Genomic DNA, 23765 nt, shown 5'->3' with positions numbered 1-23765 from the left:
CACGTTGTACATCTTAATAAATATCCATCTATTGGTTACGGGTAAAGTTCTGAGTTGAGAAAGATCAGATTCCTCATATTACCTTACTGCATACCCTGCTTTGCTTTGTGCTTTCAACACTTTGATGAAGTTGTACGGAAACAGCTGTGACATGTCCTTAATGCATTTAGACCTGGCAGAACCCATCCATCTCCTGATCTGACCACAACAGATTTAATGAAGAAGAGAGAAAGCTAGAAAGACTGAAAAGTTTTATCTGACCGCTAATTGATACAGCTATACCTCTAGGTTAAATATAGCTTCTGAATATCGAATCAACAAGGAACCAGTGTAGTTGTTACCTGTTAAAAAGACAGTAAAGTCTTTTCAAATCCTATCATATGTTCTCTGAAGAAGGGAAAGACATTCAGTATTATAGCTTCTCGTGCTCTGTGCCTGAGTATCTAAGAATGATTAAAAGACGACATGGTCATGGCTGGAAAATCTTTGATCAAAGTGTGCTCCAACGTGGATGATATTGGGCTAAACAGTAGCAGCATTATAGTCTGAATAATGACTGAATATAAACAACCGAATTATGGGAGCATGTGTTATTTTGATTGGGACTGTAGCTGAGTGGGGCCGTTTTTCGAAATTGCTAACTTACTGTTATCATGCCTGTGTATTCCCCAAATTGTTTAAGAACTGTAAGTCATATAAGAAACACACAAAATTTAAATGTTGGAGTGAATCTAACGGGTTTTGTGAGTTTCTTAAATGGCTTATAAACACCTTCTACGCTGCAATTGCTTTCGTTCCAGCACACGATCTCAGATCAGGCCACTTGCTATGCAAGTACATCTCTGTAAGTCATATATTGATATAAAGATTTGATTAGGATGTATTGTTAATTAAATAAAATTGACTACACATGTCTTTTATTTTTGACAAGAAGCCACGATTATCTACGTGTTTCTTTGATGTCTAATATTCACCGAGGCAGCGTGAGACACTGTATTTAATGCCTTCTAAAATAAGATGCCTTCTGTAAGATGTTATATGTAAAATAGAGTAGTTGTCACGAAATCATTAGTTTGCAGTCAACAAATAAAAACATTCCAAGCTTCTGAAAATGTCTTCATTGCGTTATTACTCAACATCGAGAGGGCGGCGAGCTAGCAGAATCGATTGTGCACCGGGCAAAATGTTTAGCGACATTTCGTTCATCTTCACGTTCTGAGTTCAAATTCCGCGGAGGTCGACTTTGCCTTACATCCTTTCGAGGTCGATAAAAGAAGTTTCAGTTGAACACTGGGATCGATGTAATCGACTTATCCCCTACCCAGAAATTGCTGGCGCTGTGCCAAAATTTGAATTCAGTATTTTACAGCGAAATTAATACATATGAATATGCTCTTGTATATTAATTTGCAAATAATCCATCTTGTATTAGTTATCTCGTTACTATTACCCGGTTGTTAACCTTGTGTTATCATGTAAATAAGTTTTATCATTTCCTGTCTTGATCATATTTAATATGTAGCAATTCTCTGAAGCTTCTAGAGGAGACGTAGCCGAATCTTTACGAATTGCTAAAAGCCACGAAACCAGTCGTTTTAAGTCTCATCGCAATCTGCAAAAGGACTTCATGTGGCTTGATGCAGCAGAGATTTAATACATATTAAATGCAACAAGAGATTTAATACATATTAAATGCAACAAGAGATTTTATACGTATTAACATGACTATGTTTATTCTTAAGCCGCACAGCATCGAGGCGCCGGCAATTAACGAATTTCATTTCTGTTCGGAAATTGGATAAGTTCGTATTTCTCACAGTGAGTACTTGTCCTCAAACCATTCCCTTCTGTTGCTTCGTTCTCTGCAGCAGCCTCAAATCACCACCACCAGCAGCCATTCAAGAATTTGGACCTGGAGATCTCCATTTCCAGCGACTTCGAGGGCCACCTCCTAGTGGTGTCGGGCGTCAACGAAGAGCCCCTCGACTACAATAAGACCAAAGTTTTTTTTTTCCAAGGTCTGGGGTCTCCCGCCCCTAAGCCCTAGACCATTACCTAATCACTCTTACCCGTCTTGTTGCTTAACAACAACAACCACCACCACCACCACACCACCACCACCACCACCACCACCACCAACAACAACAACAACAACAACAACAACAACAACTTGTCTGTCAATGTTATTATTTCCACATAAAACCAACAATTCATGCAGCCAACATGGAAGTTTGGAAATGGCTAAATATGAGCCGAACGGTGTAACATTGGAACTTCTGCAAAACTATTCATTCAAGCTTGTAGAACACCGTCGAACTTCACTTCGTCATCATTCCCAACAGTATGGAAAATAATAACAACAAACAACAACCAAAACAAATAATGCAGATCTAAGACTTACCAAACCACCGCAGATGCTCAATGCAGCATAGGAATCGTCTTCTCCGATTAAGGAACCCCTGTAAAAACAAGCCCGAACATTGTTCGTCTCAATATTTTCTTCCATTTGAACGTCCAAAGAAGACTCTTTTTTGCTATTATTGTTTGGCATTTGATAATGGACTTGAAACGCGGGTGAAAAAACATCCACATTTCGGATGAATTTTAATTGAAATTCCTTTAAAGCGCTGCTTATGTTAATGAATATTATATCGAGATCATCGTCTACAGCTAATAATGATTTATTTCCGGTGTGTTTTATCAGAGTCTCTCCTTTTGAATTGAATGCAACTGCGTATGCTGCCTCATAATCTGAAAAAGTAAAACAGAAAAAAAATGATAATTAAACACTACTCCAAGGTTTAATCAAAGCAGGTTTAAAAAAGAAAGCAGGATTTCAAAAGAAATACAAAATTATTGTAAATATTGGGTAAAGAATCCCTTTCGATAGAAAACGTTGAAGGCTGCTCGTAGATACGACAGTCACTATGCCACTGAATCAAAGCAATCTTTCGAATTCTTTTTCCATTTTAGAAACTTAATGCTTTCCAGCGGGAATAGCATGTTGATGACGTCACAAGAATGTAGAAACTTCGGGAAAACGTGAAATAATTCTTTTCTTTATTCCAATTCTCACTCAGAGACCTCAAGAGACAAGTTAGAAGTTCAAGTGAGTATTATGACTATAGTGTCATATTTTTGGTTTTACACAAAGTATTGTTCTAGAGCAAAGGTTCTCAACCCATTTTCGCCAAAGGACTCCTTTTGACCCTTGGAGTCACAAATGACTAAAAATATTTTCCTTTTTCAATATACTAGCTATTTTGATATCAGCAGATAATAGTTAAAAAATAAAGGACGTTGTTTTACGCATACACTTGTATGCAGCCAGGAATACAGATGTACAAATTGAAATGCAAAAAAAAAAAACCAACAAAAAACAAAATAATGAATTGAAAGTTTGGTAATTGCGTTTATTTCTACCACGCGACACTTATGAGATCAACGTGTTGTCTATAGAATGAGTGGTCTTTGGTACAAGTAAATGCCGATGAAGTCATTTCAAACCTTTCAGATTTCCTTTATCAAAACAGCTAGAACTTGTGCAACAATCTGACATATTGAGGTGGGGAGTTTTTTGCATAATCGTATCGATTCCATTATGTAGAAGGCAGAATACAAAATTCTAACTTAACAAAAATATAGAAAGAGTAACAAAAGGTTCTGTTTTCCAAAGCCAAAAGATGTGTTTTTAGCTGGGGTGTAATTTTATAATTAAAACAATTTCAAAATTTAAATTTCAGAACATAAGTTCAAATGCAGTTCAAATGGGTACAAAACCTAAAACAAATGTGTGTGTGTGTTTGTGTGTGTGTGTGTGTGTGTATGTGTGTGTGTGTGTGTATGTATGTGTGTATGTGGTTAAGTCTTTAATAACCAGGTGTCAATTTCAGTTCAATCACAGAAAGCAATTCAAAATGGCAACACACGCAATCATATACATACACACACCCATACATACACATACATACACAAATACATACCTACCAGCCATTCCCAAAAGCCAGTTTGATCCAAAATTATGACCACCATTCCTTATATATTTGCATACACACACACACACACACACACACACATACACACACACACACATCACACACACACACACACACACACACACACACACACATTCAACTTTTCGCTTTTAATCATTACTTTGTTTTCTTTTAATCGTCTGTCACTATTCATCTGTTTTTAGTTTTTGTTTTTGTTTTGGAGGTTTTACTTTACCGACGCCAGTTACACACGGTATCAGGAATTTGTTTGATGTCGTCAAAGTGAAAAAAAGTGTTTTTTAAGTTTTTGAAAATTTGAAACAAAATGCATGGTTTTTTTTAACTGACTATCGCAAAGACCTGAAAATATGGCTACTACTCGTTAATTTCAAATTAAACTTGCCAAAGACGAGTGTCTTCCAGCGCTCCCGTAGCGCCAAGTCTCTTAACTCCCCCTATTGCCCCTTTGCTTCAAAACTCCCCTCTCGAGCTGCAAATGGCCCCCGTTGAGAACCTTTGTTCTAGAGCATGTCTGTCAAAACAAGAAAATTAGAAGTTTGTTTAAAAACTAATTTGGGTGATAGTGTAATCTTAAGATGATAGTAAAAGTTGTTTGCTTTAATATACATTTTAAAGTACTTTTGATAATGTTCACAAATTAAAACGTTTTTAGAATTACATAGACAATATTTATCGTAGGATATGAGTAGTTCCAACGATCACTAGTTTTTGAATTTCCCCCATTTAAATAATATTTTATTATTATTTGTTCCTATACATGTTTCTGAGACCCATTTGTCCAATGCTTAATTTCAATTCATCGAGTATGAAGTGAGAGATAAACCCTACTTTTACTGGAGAGACCGTTTGTTTAATACAATTAATTTTTCCTGCGAGAAGAAATGAATTTAGATGAATGTACTACCGTTACTTAAAGAGATATCACTTTTGTAGTTTCTAAATTAAGACAGCTAGACTTGGTCTGGTCATGCACGAAACATGGTTACTCTCGACAATATACGAATTACCAAACTCAATTTGTTGGCCTCTAATACTATTAACTATTTCACCAACAGCAAAAAAAAAAGCGTTACAAGAGACACAGAAATAAGTGAAATGAAGATAACAAATACCATAAATAATGCGGCTTTTTTTAACTTTTATTTTTCAAAATTAAGATAAATTTCCTTTTTAATCTAAAATATACTCTCCTTCATTTTCTACAATGCTCTTTCATCTATCGGGTAGACTTGCAAAGACCCTCTTCCAAAATTCACTTGTCTGTGACGAAAAATATTCCTCCAGTACTGTTCTGACCTCGTCTACAGAATTCATATTTTTTCCGTTCAAAGGATTTTGAAGACTGCGGAATAAATGATAATCAAATGGGGCAATGTCCGGAAAATATGGTGGGTGGAGCATCGTTTCCCATTGAAACTGCTCCAGCGTTTGGAATGTCATCCTCACTGTATGAGGCCAAGCATTATCCTGTTGAAAGAACACCTTACGTGAGTGAAGACCTTCTTTAGTCTAGGGCGCCGGTGTTTCTCTTTTCCCTAGCCACTGTCTTCGGCGCTTGACATTTTTATAGAGAACCCATTTCTCGTCACCAGTCACTATTCGGTCCAAAAATGGTCCATTCGTGAGACATGACAGGAAAGAAGAGCACACATTCACTCTCTGCGCACGATTACACTCGCAAAGTTTGTGAGGAACCCATTGACCCAATTTTTTGACTCTTCCGATGAATGGTTGAATGATCAACAGTTACAATGGGATTTTGTTCCACCAGGGTTTGCAGGACGTCGTTGTCGAGCTCTACAGATCTTCCTGGACGAGGACCATCGTCTAGGCTGTAGTTTCCGGCTCGGAATTTCTGGAAACACCGTTGACACTGGCTTACGTTTATTGTCCGATCTCCATATACTGCATTAATATTCCTCGCAATTTCCGTTGCGCTATTGCCCTTACTGGTCTCATAAAGCAAAACATACCGAATGTTCTCCTTTGTCACTGCCATTATAACTTTGAAAAGATAACAGTTAAAATCGAACTGCACTCTTCAAAACTTGCACCAAGAATAAGTACAGGGTAAAATTACTACCTGCTTTCATAGCAAGTTAATGCAGGTAGTTTATTCTGTCCCCCTCCGACTTTTAGTTCATGCAATTGAAAAATCCGCCAAATCTCCACCAAATTATGGATAATGTAGTCTGAAGTAAATTATCTTTAAAAACAAAACTGGTGGTCACGACCGGAATGCTTTTGATAATAGATTTGATCGATGAACGCTGATATGAGGCTAAATAACAACAACCACCCCTAAGTACTCAGCATAGTCTTCGGAGGCACAGTATACTCGTTGGTTCTTACAAGGTCAGCGCTGAGTTAAGGCTAAACCACAGAAATAACTCTTATTCTTTATTATGACACCAATATACTACATAATTACACCGTGAAAGAGCCGTTTAATCACTTCAGAACACAATGTTTGTTTTGATTTTTCACTTTAGTTTTGGATATATAATGTATTGTGTGAAAATGTTTCGTTGCAACATCTGCAACCTGGTCACTGACTCAGTTTCTCTGCAAATATTGAAAATTAAGTACTAGCGAATCTTTATAGTTGTCTAAACAACATCTTCCTTTCTGCTTTTTTTTCCGCTGTCTTTGAATTTTGATCCACTGCATTGTTTATTTATGAATTTTTTATTTTAATTTGCACCTTTAGTCACTTCTAGATCCGATTCTGTTTACTCTCAGTAACTGTATTGTACACTTGGGTATTCATTCAATTCATTATTATTTCTTCTCTTTCTTTTAGTATGCACACAAACACATGTTTCTACCCTTGCTTCTCTCCTTGTTTCTTTCTGTGTTCCTTTCTGTGGAAGAGCGTAGGCTCGAAACGTAAAAGACTTTTTCTAATCCCGATCGTTATACTAATACATCTGTTTGTTTTCTACACCACCTGTCTTCGTCTTTTGTTTTTTCGTGAATTCTCCCTACACACACACACACACACATGATATATGGGAAATAATGATTTCACAAGACCAATGACGTGTTTGTAAAATTACTTCAAGTTTCCTTGATGACTGTTCAAGAAGTCATATTTTTAAAATTTTATATATACATATTTAACTTTGAAGTCGATACATGATTCTAATAAAACAAAAAACAAAAAAAAACATTGCAACATTTTTTTGCTCTACTTATAAATTACTTTTCCTTCATATCCTGCTTCTCCTGTGTTTAGTGAGGATGCTAATATTAGAACCTGCTCTACTGATAAGTTTATTTCTTGTACGCAATTCTGACGCATGTTTGATTCGTCACCTCCTCCCCCACTATCCGCAACAACGTCAATTTTTTTTTTCAAATAAAGTATTTTTATAATACACTCATGTCATTTCCTTATGAGATATTTCGCGAGCTTAATTATGAATGGAGTAATTTTTTGTTTTACATAGAATATACACATAGGCTCAGGAGTGGCTGTGTGGTAAGTAGCTTGCTAACCAACCACATGGTTCCGGGTTCAGTCCCACTGCATAGCATCTTGGGCAAGTGTCTTCTGCTATAGCCCCGGGCCGACCAATGCCTTGTGAGTGGATTTGGTAGACGGAAACTGAAAGAAGCCTGTCGTATATATGTATATATATATATATAATATATATATATATATATATATATATGTGTGTGTGTGTGTGTTTGTGTGTCTGTGTTTGTCCCCCTAGCATTACCTGACAACCGATGCTGGTGTGTTTACGTCCCCGTCACTTAGCGGTTCGGCAAAAGAGACCGATAGAATAAGTACTGGGCTTACAAAAGAATAAGTCCCGGGGTCGATTTGCTCGATTAAAGGCGGTGCTCCAGCATGGCCGCAGTCAAATGACTGAAACAAGTAAAAGAGAAAGAGAAAGAGATACATCGACACACACACATATCTCTCTATATAAACAGGGCTAATTTAGTTGTTTCTCCGTATAATGTAAAAAAAAATGAACAACCTTAAAGGCGGTGCTCCAGCATGGCCACAGTCACATGACTGAAACAGGTAAAAGAGTAAAATAGTATAACCTTAATCGATTTTCGAAACTTACAGGATTCTCATCAGAAGAGTCTCCATCATTTTGGTCAATCCTAGAGAAACGAACAGCCAATCTATTTATATACTCAATAATTAAAGTAGCTACAGAAGACTGGAGCTACTAGTTTGCATACTGTAAATGTTAACACTTCATTTTTATATATTAAAATACGGGCCAGAACACCTGAAAAAATAATATACCCACAGCTATCATATTTGTGATGCCTGTGACCTTAATTCATAGACTAGTCAGTGCATTGTATCATTGAGCAAGAAGCTTCATTTCACGTTACTGCATGTTATGTAGTTGTAGTGTATACCAGATAGTGCAGCTCGCTCTTTTACCCTAGCTGTCACAACCTTTATGTTCAGCTGAGTCGTGGTTCAGTGATCAAGGGATTTTTCTGCCTGCATAGGCACTTAAAACAATTAGAAATAGCAAGCTATCGCTTCGGACTTTTTTTTTAGAATCACGTCGACCACGTCCACATCTCTGATGTCCAACATCATAGCGGAGACGTCCTCCGAATACGTCGGTACTGCTTTCCCATGGATAGCAGAAACGATAAAGAATACCCGCTGAAGGACCGATTGTGCTACATGAAACGATTTCAAGACGCAGTCATTCACTGTGACCACCGAGCAGACACCGCTATGTGTTGCTGCTATCCAACTTCTGAAACCGGTAATAAGGTTTTTTCCTCGACACACACTTCTGCTGCGTTTCTTTCTGCTCCCTTCCCCACCTTCTGTATTCATTACACTCTTTTTCAAAATACTTTCACATCCTCTTTCATGCGCGTACGCATACACATGCGTACAGACATATTCACATCACTTATTGCAACTTGGCTTCCTCGCTTTACATTTCTGATACCATATTTTGTGGCAATGTCGTCTAATTATTCATTCACTTATTTTTTTATTTTTACATTTTATTTTTTTAATTTTGTTCTTCCTCTTCCAAAAAAAAATAAAAAAATGAAAAGACAAACAGAAAAAAATAAAAGAAGATAAAATCATTTCAAGTCTATGATACCTACCGGCTGAAAGTTGAATGAAATATGTCACTGCAAGGGAAGTTTTGGGGTGCAGTATTTGGCAGACAGCTTTGGCATGTTATTAACTGAAAGATTTTGTAAGCTGGCAGTCTGTTATATATGTATGCAAGTAGATTTGTTGTCAGCCGCCGAGGTCATGGCATACGATTGTTTGGGAGAATTACTTTCACTTTGGGACATGATGACCCGTGCATGTTAGGTAGTGGAGGGCAAAAGAGGACGAACATTTTCGTTGTTGTTGTTGTTGGTGTTGTTATTTAGCCCCAGGTAAACAATAAATGAATCGATCTATGATCAAAGGCGGCCCAGCATTGGCCATCACCCCTTAGTGTTAAGGCATTGTTTTAAGATCACATTTTCCAATATCTTCTTTTTCAAGATAGTAAGATTATAATTTAGGAGAGATTTGGCAGTTATTTCTTGCAGATCAAGTGAACACATAGAAGCTCTGTCATTGGCTTACAAGCCTTTGATACTTACCGACTAAAAATTGAATGAAATATGTGTCAGTGCTGCTAGATTGCTGTGAAGTTTCGGGGTGCAGTTTTAGCAGACAGTCTTGGCATGTTATTAACTAAGACTTTGTTAAGCTGGTAAATTTGTTGTCAACAGCAGTACAATACTACGTTTTTAATCCTCTAGGTTACGGGTTCAAACTCATAAAGATTTACTTTTGGATTTTCTTATATAAAGAAACGAACATTGTTAAAGGTGCATAAGCAATGTTTTCGGTAATCGATTTAATCGACGATATCCTTACCTTCAGTAAAGATAATAATAATAATTATTATTGAGTGAGAGAGAGGAGTGCATACCATCAAAGTGACACTGAGGTAAAATATACGAAGCCCAGTATACCCATCATGACTACCCGTCTGATAAGGGTATACCAGACACATGCATCACAACCGTATGTGCACGACATGGTGATTTCAAATCAAGATAAACAGCGCATGACCTTGCAGATGGGGCTCAGTTAGAATTTTCTTCAGGTCGAGTAGCCCATCTCGCTCAAAAGGTCCCTGAATAAAAGTTGTTTAAGATGCTGAACGAAATACCCATGTTTCCAAAGGTGAACTATCCAAACCCCAAATAATTCCTCTCAATACATGGCTATGATGTTCCCCCACTACTTCTGTTCGTGATCAGAGATGCACATATCGTCAGCCACTAAGAGACATGCTCAACTGGTTAAGGTCAAACAACTGACAAGCAAATCTGTGGTATTGAGCAGAATATTTACTGTAGCCCATCTTTTATACCGGGACAAAACAACGTACATGATAACATTTCCAATCAGTTAAGATGAAAAGCCATGTGAGCCACTTTCTAGTACTGCATGAGGGCATTTTATTATCATTGTCATCATTATTATAAAAGAAATCATCATCATTATTATTATTATTAAGGCGGAGAGCTGGCAGAATCGTTAGCAGGCCAGGTAAAATGCATAGCGGCACTTCATCTGTCGTTATGTTCTGAGTTCAAATTCTGTCGAGGTCGACTTTGCCGTTCATCCATTCGGGGTCGATAAAATAAGTACTAGTTGTACACTAAGGTCGATGTGTTCGACTATCGACTATCCCCTCCTCAAAGACCTTGTGCTTTTAGCAGAAAGGATTATAATTATTATGATTGGGGGTGTTGAATTGGCAGTATTACCATGCAATATTTGCTCCGGTTCTTTATAATCTGAGTTCAAATTCCACCGAATCAACTTCGCCTTTAATACTTCCAGGGTCGAAAAAAAATTAATTACAAGTCAAATACATGACAATAGAATCGCCTAACATTATCTCCTCAAGCTTTGTGTCTAAGCTAGAAACTGTTATTAAAGTACATTTATGAGGGATGCGGAAAATTCCTTGAGAACTGACCGCATGACAACATATTGGTTCCCGGTTATTGTGGTTGAACTACAGACAATTCTATGGCCAAAATCATTCTCGTCATTATCATCCTGCCATTTTGGGGTTTCATTGGGCTACATTGTCCAGTGTTTCTTCAAACAGTAGAATGCGATTCGAAAGGGACTCGGCTGTTATTTCTGGCTTGTCTACCAACCACACAGATGTTTCCTCGTGGGCTGGTTTGATTCCAAGTTACCGAAATTTTTTTTTCTGGAACATGAAAACTAAAATTTCCGTTTCCCTTTGCTCATATTTCTGAGAGATTGCAACTGTCTGCCGCCCAAGTTACCGAGTGCTTTAGCTTTCCAGTAGATAACTATAATTTCATGATGTTAAGAGCAGTTGAGAAATAAATCAGTCACTGGAAAGGAATTTAAGATATAACAGATAATATTCCCAGATGATGTGGAACCTTTATGAAAATAGGTTCACCTATATAACATTTTACATAAAGCTCATCTCTTATGAAAATTTTTATATTTTATATTTCCCTAAAACATACATACTAATGACTTGTAGACACACGGTATATCGTTATGCAACCATTATATGCTACAAAGTATATCAAACGTTTTTATAAGTCAATAGCGTGTGCTACTGTATAGGCAGTGCACTAAAATCAGGCATTAATGTCGTCTCTATAGAGTTTCAATAGAAATTATAGCTAACTTTCTTTTCTTTTCTTGTTTCAGTCATTTGACTGCGGCCATGCTGGAGCACCGCCTTTAGTCGAGCAAATCGACCCCCTGGACTTATTCATTGTAAGCCTAGTACTTATTCTATCGGTCTCTTTTTGCCGAACCGCTAAGTTACGGGGACGTAAACACACCCAGCATCGGCTGTCAAACGATGTTGCGGGGACAAACACAGACACACAAGCATACACACACACACACACACACACACACACACACACACACACACACACACACACACACACATACGACGGGCTTCTTTCAGTTTCAGTCTACCAAATCTACTCACAAGGCTTTGGTCAGCCCGAGGCTATAGTAGAAGACACTTGCCCAAGGTGCCACGTAGTGGGACTGATCCCGGAACAATGAGGTTGGTAAGCAAGCTACTTACCACACAGCCACTCCTGCGCCTAACACTGATTTTGTTACGAAGCATCGTATCAAAATCAGTGTTGGCTATAATTTGTATCGAAAGTCTGTAGAGATGATCTTAAAACACACATACATACATACATACATACATACATACATACATAATACATACATACATACATACATACATACATACATACATACATACATACATACATACATACATGAGGCAGATAATATCAAAGTTGAAAGAGAGCACCTCAAAAAGCAACCCTGACTGATGACAAAGGATACATACTCAGAAATGTTCCACAACTTTATTTTAACAAGTCATTAGGTAAAAAGCTGTATGCATGCTAGTGGAAGATCATGTATAGCAATGTTGCCAGAAAGCTTCAAAGTAAGACAACACAGATAAGCAAAGTAGTCTAACATGGATCGGCAACTGAAATATTAGCTTACGCATTGAAGGGTATGCTTTTGCTATACAGGAGCTAGAAACAACATCAAAATACCTGATGTACAAAAGGAATAGGGATGCAGGTAAATAACCTAGATGTGGCAACCGATGCGGTGGCTGTGAAAATAATACTGACGATGTCGCCCACTCCCCCAGCGTTTAGTAGCTAAACGAAAATATTATTCCAGCAATTATTTGCTTATGAGCGATGATGTTGTGGCCAAAATATTATACAATGAAATCTGCAGCAATGATATTCCTGGGTAAATAAATATAGGAAATAATAACGCGGTGGAAGGCATATTCACTTATTAAAGAACAGTTCTGGAATGTTCCAGTCAAGACAGGTATAGCAGATAAGTAAGTATAACACACCATGGAAGCACTCCGTCGGTTACGACGACGAGGGTTCCGGTTGATCCGAATCAACGGAACAGCCTGCTCGTGAAATTAACGTGTAAGTGGCTGAGCACTCCACAGACATGTGTACCCTTAACGTAGTTCTTGGGGATATTCAGCGTGACGCAGAGAGTGACAAGGCCGGCCCTTTGAAATACAGGTACAACAGAAACAGGAAGTAAGAGTGAGAGAAAGTTGTGGTGAAAGAGTACAGCAGGGATCACCACCATCCCCTGCCGGAGCCTCGTGGAGCTTTTAGGTGTTTTCGCTCAATAAACACTCACAACGCCCGGTCTGGGAATCGAAACCGCGATCCTATGACCGCGAGTCCGCTGCCCTAACCACTGGGCCATTGCGCCTCCAAATAACACACCAAATGACCCAGAGAAAGAAATTGTGTACAATAAAGGAAATAAGTTCATTGTTAGATATTGTCATAATGCTAAAGGTTAGACGGAAATACACACCAATGTCAAACTAAAGAGGAATCGTCTGGTAATCCACTATAGGTTTAGATTCATACCTGTAATTATTGGAGCACTTGGCTCTGTAACTTATCTCAGCAAAATTTTGAGATGGGCGTCTCAAAAAAGAAAGAATCTAGAAATTCCGCGCCCTACGCTCTGATGAGCGTCAGGTAAGGGATCTCATCACAGACTGATGAGACCTGCTACTCGTACCGTGTAAACCTGTACTAATTGTTCCATGGTCGAGTTGTCGGCAAATAAACCCGCACTCGAGTAGCTTGCTATTTTTGTGAGGAGTGTGTCTGGACACCCATCAAAACTAAAGTAAGATCTGTTGAAGGACAGATGAAATCCTTGTGGGCGGCCAACCAGTTGGGGACGAACTGGTTGCCACGAAAGTACTATGAGGAAGTGACAACGAAGGAACGCTGCGGCTTCATCCGACTGGAAAGCTCATGCCTAATCGGAAAGACGTTCGGTGTAGTGTCATCAACACACTGCAAAAAGCGTACGATACATGACGATGACAGTGATAACATTATTCATAAAACAGCTCTATGTATTTACGCAAACACTCTATATAAAGAGAATTTCTCTTCCGAGTGAGGGTCCTTCTAAGTTTGAGTGAATATACTCTTTACTCTTTACTCTTTACTCTTTTACTTGTTTTAGTCATTTGACTGCGGCCATGCTGGAACACCGCCTTTAATCGAGCAACTCGACCCCGCGACTTATTCTTTTGTAAGCTCAGTACTTATTCTATCGGTCTCTTTTGCCGAACCGCTAAGTAACGAGGACATAAACACACCAGCATCGGTTGTCAAGCAATGCTAGGGGGACAAACACAGACACACAAACACACACACATATATACACATATACGACGGGCTTCTTATGACTGCGGCCATGCTGGAGCACCGCCTTTAATCGAGCAACTCGACTCCGGGACTTATTCTTTTGTAAGCCCAGTACTTATTCTATCGGTCTCTTTTGCCGAACCGCTAAGTAACGGGGACATAAACACACCAGCATCGGTTGTCAAGCAATGCTAGGAGGACAAACACAGACACACAAACACAGACACACAAACACACACACATATATACACATATACGACGGGCTTCTTTCAGTTTCCGTCTACCAAATCCACTCACAAGGGTTTGGTCGGCCCGAGGCTATAGTAGAAGACACTTGCCCAAGGTGTCACGCAGTGGGACTGAACCCGGAACCATGTGGTTGGTAAACAAGCTACTTACCACACAGCCACTCCTGCGACTATGAACGTGTTAAAAATAAATGTACGATATAATATATGGTATTGGATTACTAATTCAGGTCAAATCTATTCATAATCATCGTGTTTTGTAATATACATATATACATGCATACGTACACACCTACATATGATTTTACTCTTAAGGTTAAGATGACCATTCATATCAAAAGGACACATAACATTTGAATATAGAGTTGGCTATTTTATTGATATAAAAGATTTATATTATATAGAGTAACAAACGAAAGAAGCATTCAAGTACATTTGCAGTGATTTTATATTTCTAATAAGAGGTTTACTCAGCTCCACATTTTGCACTCACGAAACTTCAAGTTTGCAGAACACACCAGATCATCAAATGTTCTGAATCAGAGTGGAATAAAATTTAAAGGAAATTTAAAATGGATTCTAGAAAAGAGAGTATTTAGGTCTCCATTGATCAGTTCAAGTCATTTGGATATTTTAACTATCTGAACGACATCCTTTCTTTCATTATTACCATTACGTGGGAGCGCAGACAAGATGCTGATGTTAGTTTGTTAGTTTGTTAGTATGCTGTAGGTGCAACATTTTAGCGACATCAGTTCTTTCAGTACATGTTTCACCTGTCGGGTAGCTGGTATTCTGTAGGGCGTGATACACCAGCGACAACAGTTACAATGTAGAAAGGTAACTAGTTTGGCATACATTAATCGTCTATTTAACACATACTCTAACAGATGTTAATGGAGCTTCGAACACGTTTCGAAAAAGACACTTTTTGTATGTCTATGTGCTTCACAATTTGCATAGTTATCTGTGAACAGATGTTTCTTATAGTTTAAAGTCAGGTGGTAATAGACTGTGCCAGGGCGCGTGGCCTAGCGTTTAGGGTGTTGCACTCACCATCGTAAGATCATGGTTTCGATTCTCAGACCAGTCGGTGCGTTTTTCTTGAGAAAAACACTTCATTTCACGTTGCTCTGTGATCACTTTGACGTCTGGCGTATGGCATACCGTGCCTGTACAGGTAATGTCGATTTGATGGAGTGAGTGAGTTAAAAAGTTACAACACATAAATTGTGATCATTATAAACAAATCATTCTGCACAAATTTTTCTGCTCAAAGAAGTTGCAGGAACCTCATCTATCATTTACGACTGATGCAGTTGCAGTTTACTTTAAAACAATTGCAATTTGATGACTTGCTGGAAAATATGGATGGAAAGAAATTTCGCGACGTTGAACATCTATGGAAGAAAGACCGAGTTTAATTGTCAGAGCCATTTCCATTCAATAATCTGTGTTGGGAGTGTGATACAGATTATTGAATATAAATGAAGTCACGAGAAAAAAAAAATCACAAAAATGCAAAAGTAAAAAATGCCATATTTGTTTTAAATATCAAGTAATTAAACAAAGAATTACTTTATGTTGCTTATTAACTGATTAATGTACAACTTGTACACAATGACAATGCAATAAGCGCATTATGTCAATATGCTTATGTGAAACAATAAGAAATATCGAGTTTCTGTCAATATCTTAAACTAAACATTGAAATAATTACAAAATCCAACTATTGAATCAATAATTGAAGTATTCCTCTTAGTTTTTCCTGGATAAAGACAGATGAGGTAACTAGGGCAAGAGAAGCGTATGTTTGTTAGTTGAATGTGGTTAAAGCGGTATTTATTTAGACAACCCTGTTGAGTATAGACCTTTATGGTATCAATAAAGGAGAAGGCGGCGAGCTGGCAGAAACGTTAGCGCGCCGGGCGAAATGCTTTGCGGTATTTCGTCTGCCGTAACGTTCTGAGTTCAAATTCCGCCGAGGTCGACTTTGCCTTTCATCCTTTCGGGGTCGATAAATTAAGTACCAGTTACGCACTGGGGTCGATATAATCGACTTAATACCTATGTCTGTCCTTGTCTGTCCTCTCTGTGTTTAGCCCCTTGTGGGTAGTAAAGAAATACGTATTTCGTCTGTCTTTACGTTCTGAGTTAAAATTCCGCCGAGGTCGACTTTGCCTTTCATCCTTTCGGGATTGATTAAATAAGTACCAGTTACGCACTGGGGTCGATATAATCGACTTAATCCATCTGTCTGTCCTTCTCTGTCCTCTCTGTATTTAGCCCCTTGTGGGTAGTAAAGAAATAGGTATTTCGTCTGTCTTTACGTCTGAGTTCAAATTCCGCCGAGGTCGACTTTGCCTTTCATCCTTTCGGGGTCGATTAAATAAGTACCAGTTACGCACCGGGTCGATATAATCAACTTAATCCGTCTGTCTGTCCTTGTTTGTCTCCTCTGTGTTTAGCCCCTTGTGGGTAGTAAAGAAATAGGCATTTCGTCTGTCTTTACGTTCTGAGTTCAAATTCTGTCGTGGTCGACTTTGCCTTTCTTCCTTTCCGGGTTGATAAATTAAGTACCAGTTACGCACTGCGGTCGATCAAATCGGCTTAATCCATCCGTCTGTCCTTGTTTGTCTCCTCTGTGTTTAGCCCCTTGTGGGTAGTAAAGAAATTGGCATTTCGTCTGCTGTTACGTTCTGAGTTCAAATTCTGCCGTGGTCGACTTTGCCTTTCTTCCTTTCGGGGTCGATAAATTAAGTACCAGTTACGCACTGGGGTCGATATAATAAATTTAATGTGTTTAGCCCCTTGTGGGTAGTAAAGAAATAGGTATGAATAAAGGATTCAGAATGAGGAAACAGGGTGTCTGTGGGAGAGTAGTGGGAAATCGTCAATGGATATGGGTCCTTAGCAATCTGCCAATGGATTTATTTCGGCTACTGTCAAGGATGTTTGCTTGAGTAGCAGTAACGAGCTGCATGACATAGACTGGCTTCTTATGTCCCAGCAAAGCATGCACAGCAGAAGGGGGGGGGGAAATAATGTTCTCTTTATGTACCGTTTGTATTGTGAAGCATTTTATTTGTAAACGTGGAAAAAAAAAAAAGCCATTACCAAAACGATAAAAATGAGAAGGAAAAGTGCTAGAAAAATAATATATAATCATAAAAAAAATAGTGCTAATGAGTTTCCAACAATATATACAATACGTCCTCATGTATGTATGCATATATATATATACTCGTATGTGTAGTATCTTGAAGTGTTCTTGTTAAATATAGAAGTCAACTCGTTAGCGCTAGACAAGCACACTGTGACTGTAAAAGATCTTAACTTATTGTTTACTGAGAAATTGACGAAAATAACGTTATTCTAATTTAATGTATGTGCTTATGTTTTTTTTTATATCAAGTGGAGGAGATCCCCATATACGTATACGTACACACACGTAGGCATGCACATATATAGTGTGATTATGTGTGTGTGTGCACATTCTGTGATTATTTATCAGCTCTATTGTGTGATTTTATACGCTCACAGACACACACAGAGCGTGTGTATATATATGTGTTGTGTGTGCATATACAAGTGTTTGTATATATATATATATATATATATATATATATATATATATATATATATATATATATCAGCACATTGTGTGAATTTATATGCTCACACACACAGATGTGTGTGTGCCTGTGTGTGTACACATATATATATATATATATATATATATATATATATATATATATATTACATAAATATACACGCGGTTACATTTATATATATATATCTATACACATGCATAATTACATATGCATAGCATATATAATTGTATTTATATATAGTATGAAAGTCAGCATTGTTATATAATAGCATAGATGTATATATATGATTACGAGTGTACACAGTTGCTATACAATGAAGCTTTATGGCAGAAATTTGTGTGTGTATATATATATATATATATATATATAACAGGTACTTATATATATATATATTATATATATATATATAATATATATCTGTATGTATATGCATATATGCATCAACACGTAATCTCACTAACAACACAGTGAATACAAAGACAATTGTATGCATGTATCTATGCCTGTGTTATGTATGTATTTACACACACACACACACATACACACACACACAGATAAAAAAAAAACTTACGTATGTCTGCTCAAACTGTGACTACGAGTAACTTTTAAGCGTTTCTCTCAAGTCTCGGAGCGTAGACATTTTAGAAAATTGCTTTGTTGTGTACACACACACACACACACACACACACGCACACACACACACACACACACAGAGTGTATCTTGTGTGTGTAAATAGACTTGCAAATTCTAATGTTGGATTTAGATTCCCACGTATATTATCATCGTTCATTCAGTTCCCAGTGTTGTTGTTAAGGTACTGTTATACTAGTTAGTAATACTAGTTATAATAATATACAGCTCAAATGGAGGAGAAATTACGATCAACACAGATCTATATTATTTGTCCACATTTCATTATTGTGGTTGTTTGGAACTCTGTATTGGATGTTCCAGGTGTATCCAAGTACAGTTGGATGCTTAACCACAACGGATCATCAAGGAACACTTTATTTTATCATGTTACAGTGATCGTACGTACGAACAAACGATATAAACTTGTGTTTAACGTAATTTCTCATATATATATATATATATATACGAGCAAAACGCCCCCCGTCCAGTGGATGGTGCTGAGTTGTCAAACATTTAAACCAAATTTTCTCAAAACAACTTGTTCGATCGTCCCATAGGCCTCCCCTTTGAGAAACACTGATTTAACCTAAATTTGAGATACCAGCAAAAGAAGAAATAAAGATAGACATTTTTTCTATTCCAAAGAATGCTTTATCGATCGCATTGTCAACTGGAATCGATTTTCGTAATTTTTTCAAGACTTATACACGCCCAGAAATCGTCGGTATGATATATTTCCCTAAGTCAATCTATCTGTATGTATGTTAGAGAAGGCGATGCAGAGAAAAAAAGAGGGACAACACAAGAGGGACAAGTTTTATTATCAAAAGTTGTATTAGTTTAACTCTTAAAAAGAAGAAAAAGCGTGTTGATATTCGGACGCGAATCCTCCATCTAAAGAAAGACAGAGAATGGAAAAAAAGGGAAAGTGTGAATGAGAAAATGTCATTAGAGAAAAAAAATGAGATGACTAGATACTAGTTGGAAAGGCGGTTGTAGGGGAAAAAGGGGGTTGAAAAGGGAGAAAATGTTGGGAGGAGAAGGCTGAGCATATAGGAGTGTATGTGTTTATTGAGATAGGCATAGGGGGACGTGTGTGTATTTAGTGTTACTGAGATGAGTGTAGAGATTGTAGAGCTTACATATATTTATATATTTGGAAATAATGAAACTAGAAAGCATGTTTCAAAAATGTATGATAGTTTCAAGTATTACTCACTTCACAGATCCTAAAAATTTATTTATGTTTCTTATTCATATTTACGAACTTGGTGTTTCATTTTGTTGAATTGGATGTCGGATTTTATTTCTGACTGCTACTGTCGTAAGTCTTATATTCAAATATATATTTCTTTACTGCCCACAAGGGGCTAAACATAGAGGGGACAAACAAGGACAGACTAACGGATTAAGTCGATTACATCGACCCCCAGTGCGTAACTGGTACTTAATTTATCGACCCTGAAGGGATGAAAGGCAAAGTCGACCTCGGCGGAATTGAACTCAGAACGTAACGGCAGACGAAATACGGCTACGCATTTCGCCCGGCGCGCTAACATTTCTGCCAGCTCGCCGCCTTGTAAGTCTTATATTCAAATATAGGCACAATAGACAGTATAACGAACCAGTGAAAGAAGTGCAGTTCTATATTATAAGTTGAACTCCGAGTATTAGCAGTTAAATCTCCTTTAATCTCAGCTCAAGAAAGAGAAAAAGTTACATTGAATATTGGATCGATAATACGGCGAACTGGTAAAATCATAACAGCGTAGGATAGATCGCTTTAAGCTCTTCTTTCTGCGAACTGCGCTTTCAATTCAAATACCACCGAGATCGAATTTGTCTTTCATTCTTTCGGGTTGATAAATGAAATGGAATTTCGATGCTTAGAGACAATTCTTTCTTTTATTCGAAAGATCATTCTATAGTTTTTTGAAGTGTGCATATTCATTTTTATTAGGTAAAGGTTGTCAATGGCTTCAAAGTTTCAGCTCCCCAGGCATCATCAGACTGTGTGGAGTCAGTAATATAAAACCTTAGGTAAGTAACATTCAACCAATTCTTCACTCTATTATGCATACCCTCGAAAATTTCATAAAGGTTTATCCTTAACATCAACCTACACATTTTTCTTTAAATAACAACATGAATTCAGATCACTGTACTCAACTTGTACACCACGCACAAATCCAACTCAGGAAATACACGAGGGCTTCAACAATAAAAAAGGAAAACACTAGATATTGTCGTCTGTAAAACCTTTCAGCTCCGTTTCCCGTCTATTCATACAAAAGATATACGACATGAAACGTGGATCAAAAAACTATTGTCAGGTTGCCAAGCCTGTAGAATATACAAGAACAACTCTTCCTAAACTCGAAATTTCCCGAACAGTGTCTCGCTTACATTATTTAAACTATACCTATTTCTTTACTACCTACAAGGGGCTAAAGACAGAGAGGACAAACAAGGACAGACAAACGAATTAAGTCGATTATATCGACCCCAGTGCGTAACTGGTACTTATTTAATCGACCCCGAAAGGATGAAAGGCAAAGTCGACCTCGACGGAATTTGAACTCAGAACGCAACGGCAGACGAAATACCGCTAAGCACTTCGCTCGGCGTGCTAACGATTCTGCCAGCTCGCTGCCTTACATTATTTAAACTATACCTATTTCTTTATTGTCCACAAGGGGCTTAATACAGAGGGGACAGACATAGGTATTAAGTCGATTACATCGACCCCAGTGCGTAACTGGTACTTAATTTATCGAACCCGAAAGGATGAAAGGCAAAGTCGACCTCGGCGGAATTTGAACTCAGAACGTAACAGCAGATGAAATACCTATTTCTTTATTACCTACAAGGGGCTAAACATAGAGGGGACAAACAAGGACAGACATAGGTATTAAGTCGATTACATCGACTCCAGTGCGTAACTGGTACTTAATTTATCGAACCCGAAAGGATGAAAGGCAAAGTTGACCTCGACCGAATTTGAAGTCACAACGTAACACAGACGAATACCTATTTTTTATTACCCACAAGGCTAAACATAGAGCAAGGACATAGGTATTAAGCGATTATATCGACCCAGAGCGTAACGGTACAATTTCGACCCGAAAGGATGAAAGCAGTTGACCTTTAACACAACGTAACGACAGACGAAATACCGCTAAGCATTCATCCGGCGTGCTAACGTTCTGCCAGCTCGCCGCCTTACATTATTTAAACTATACCGACACCATATGCTTCACTTCCATAAAACATGCATTCGTGACATGCAGATTAGATCATATTTACATCCTCTTACCATTGTCCAGTCGCTATTGTACAATTACCCTTACACTATAAGAAATCACCAAGAAACCTGTCTCCGTGGCAATGACTTTGGTAAGTAGCACTTACCAAATTTACTGTGCCCTCCTTCTTACCAGCGTCCCCAGACAACATCAAATGCAACAATAGACTTAAAATGCACTTAGCAAAATTACTAGTCATCTTTCTCAACCAGAACGCCAGACAATGTCAAGCGTAACTAATCATCATACTCAACAATATAGACAAACCATACTCAGAAAAGACAAAAATACTTAAGAGTTACTTATGACATTTACACAGAAGACAGCAAAGAAAGTATGGTAGACAACGCCTTACTTTACTTGTACTTGTGAGGGCGTTCACCCAGGGCGGGTTGAGCCGGCTTCTTTTCTGGTCCTGACGGCATAGTAGGATTCATAGAAGTTTCGTGGGAATATTGAATTCACAAGCGGTGTCTCCGACATCCCGCATGCATATCCCGAGTGACGGGAAGCCCTGTTTGCTGCAGAGTCTCCGCAGACGCAGGGCCAGAACGACCACGAAGCCGCCGGTTGCCGATCAGATGCATCTTGGAATTTTCACCAGAGCCCCGTTGGCCCTAATACCGCTCGGTGCCAGACCAATCCGCCTTTGGTGGCCCTGCCAGTAACCGAAGTTCCCGACGGCTTAGCTCTGACACTGCCCGTTTACACCACCCTACCGCTTTGAGGAGGGGTTGGACTTTAGGGTTGTAGATAACGTCAGTCCTACCTGGCACTCATTTTCCTATAACAACACAATACTCTCTAAAGAACGCTCGGCTTGTAAAAAAACTAGCAGTCAAATTTCACTCTAATCATATCCCATCATTAGAAATAAAGAACGTGTTATATTAAGTAATATAGTCATCGGTATCCCAGAAACGGTGTGGTCAAGGTTGGAATGTTTTTCATCATAGGTCTGTTAGATGAGGGCTGACCAAGCAATTGTCAAAAAATATCAGCGAAAACAAAACAAAAACAGTAAACAGACAAAAATGAACGTAGAACTGCACTACTTGTCATTAGTTGTACAGTGCACACCACAGGCTAACTAAAACGATGCAACGCCCCTCCTCTCAAACAAACCAAAACCGAAAACAGCAGGATATAGGACGGGTACAGTTTGCTATCGCAGCAAGCTTAGCAGCCATTGTTACTGTACGAAAACTCATCTACATCGAAAATCTTTTATATACAACAAATATGCAAGAAAACTACAATAACATCTTATACTTTTTACACTTTTACTTGTTTCAGTCATTTGACTGCGGCCATGCTGGAGCACCGCCTTTAGTCGAGCACATCGACCCCAGGACTTATTCTTTTGTAAGCCTAGTACTTATTCTATCGGTCTTTTTTGCCGAACCGCTAAGTTACAGGGACGTAAACACACCAGCATCGGTTGTCAAGCGATGTGGGGGGGGGGGGGGGTCAAACACAGACACACATACACACACACACACACACACACACACACATATATATATATATACATATATATGACGGGCTTCTTTCAGTTTCCGTCTACCAAATCCACTCGCAAGGCTTTGGTCGGCCCGAGGCTATAGTAGAAGACACCTGCCCAGGGTGCCACGCAGTGGGACTGAACCCGGAAC

The 23765-nt window shown here is 38.3% G+C and overlaps 1 protein-coding gene across 1 annotated transcript in view; it reads right to left on the bottom strand.

Moving 5' to 3' along the window:
- Positions 1 to 23765, bottom strand: part of LOC115224103 (A disintegrin and metalloproteinase with thrombospondin motifs 16-like) — a 123186-nt gene that overhangs the window by 74839 nt on the left and 24582 nt on the right. The window contains exon 3 of the mRNA XM_036515185.1: positions 2402 to 2751. Coding sequence (XP_036371078.1) covers positions 2402 to 2551 — 150 coding nt within the window. The 5' untranslated portion in view covers positions 2552 to 2751. The remainder of the gene's footprint in view (positions 1 to 2401; positions 2752 to 23765) is intronic.

Source organism: Octopus sinensis, linkage group LG1, assembly GCF_006345805.1.
Source record: "Octopus sinensis linkage group LG1, ASM634580v1, whole genome shotgun sequence".
NCBI classification, from domain to species: Eukaryota; Metazoa; Mollusca; class Cephalopoda; order Octopoda; family Octopodidae; genus Octopus; species Octopus sinensis.
Note: the sequence above shows the minus strand (reverse complement) of the source record. Positions and strands in the feature narration are given on the sequence as shown.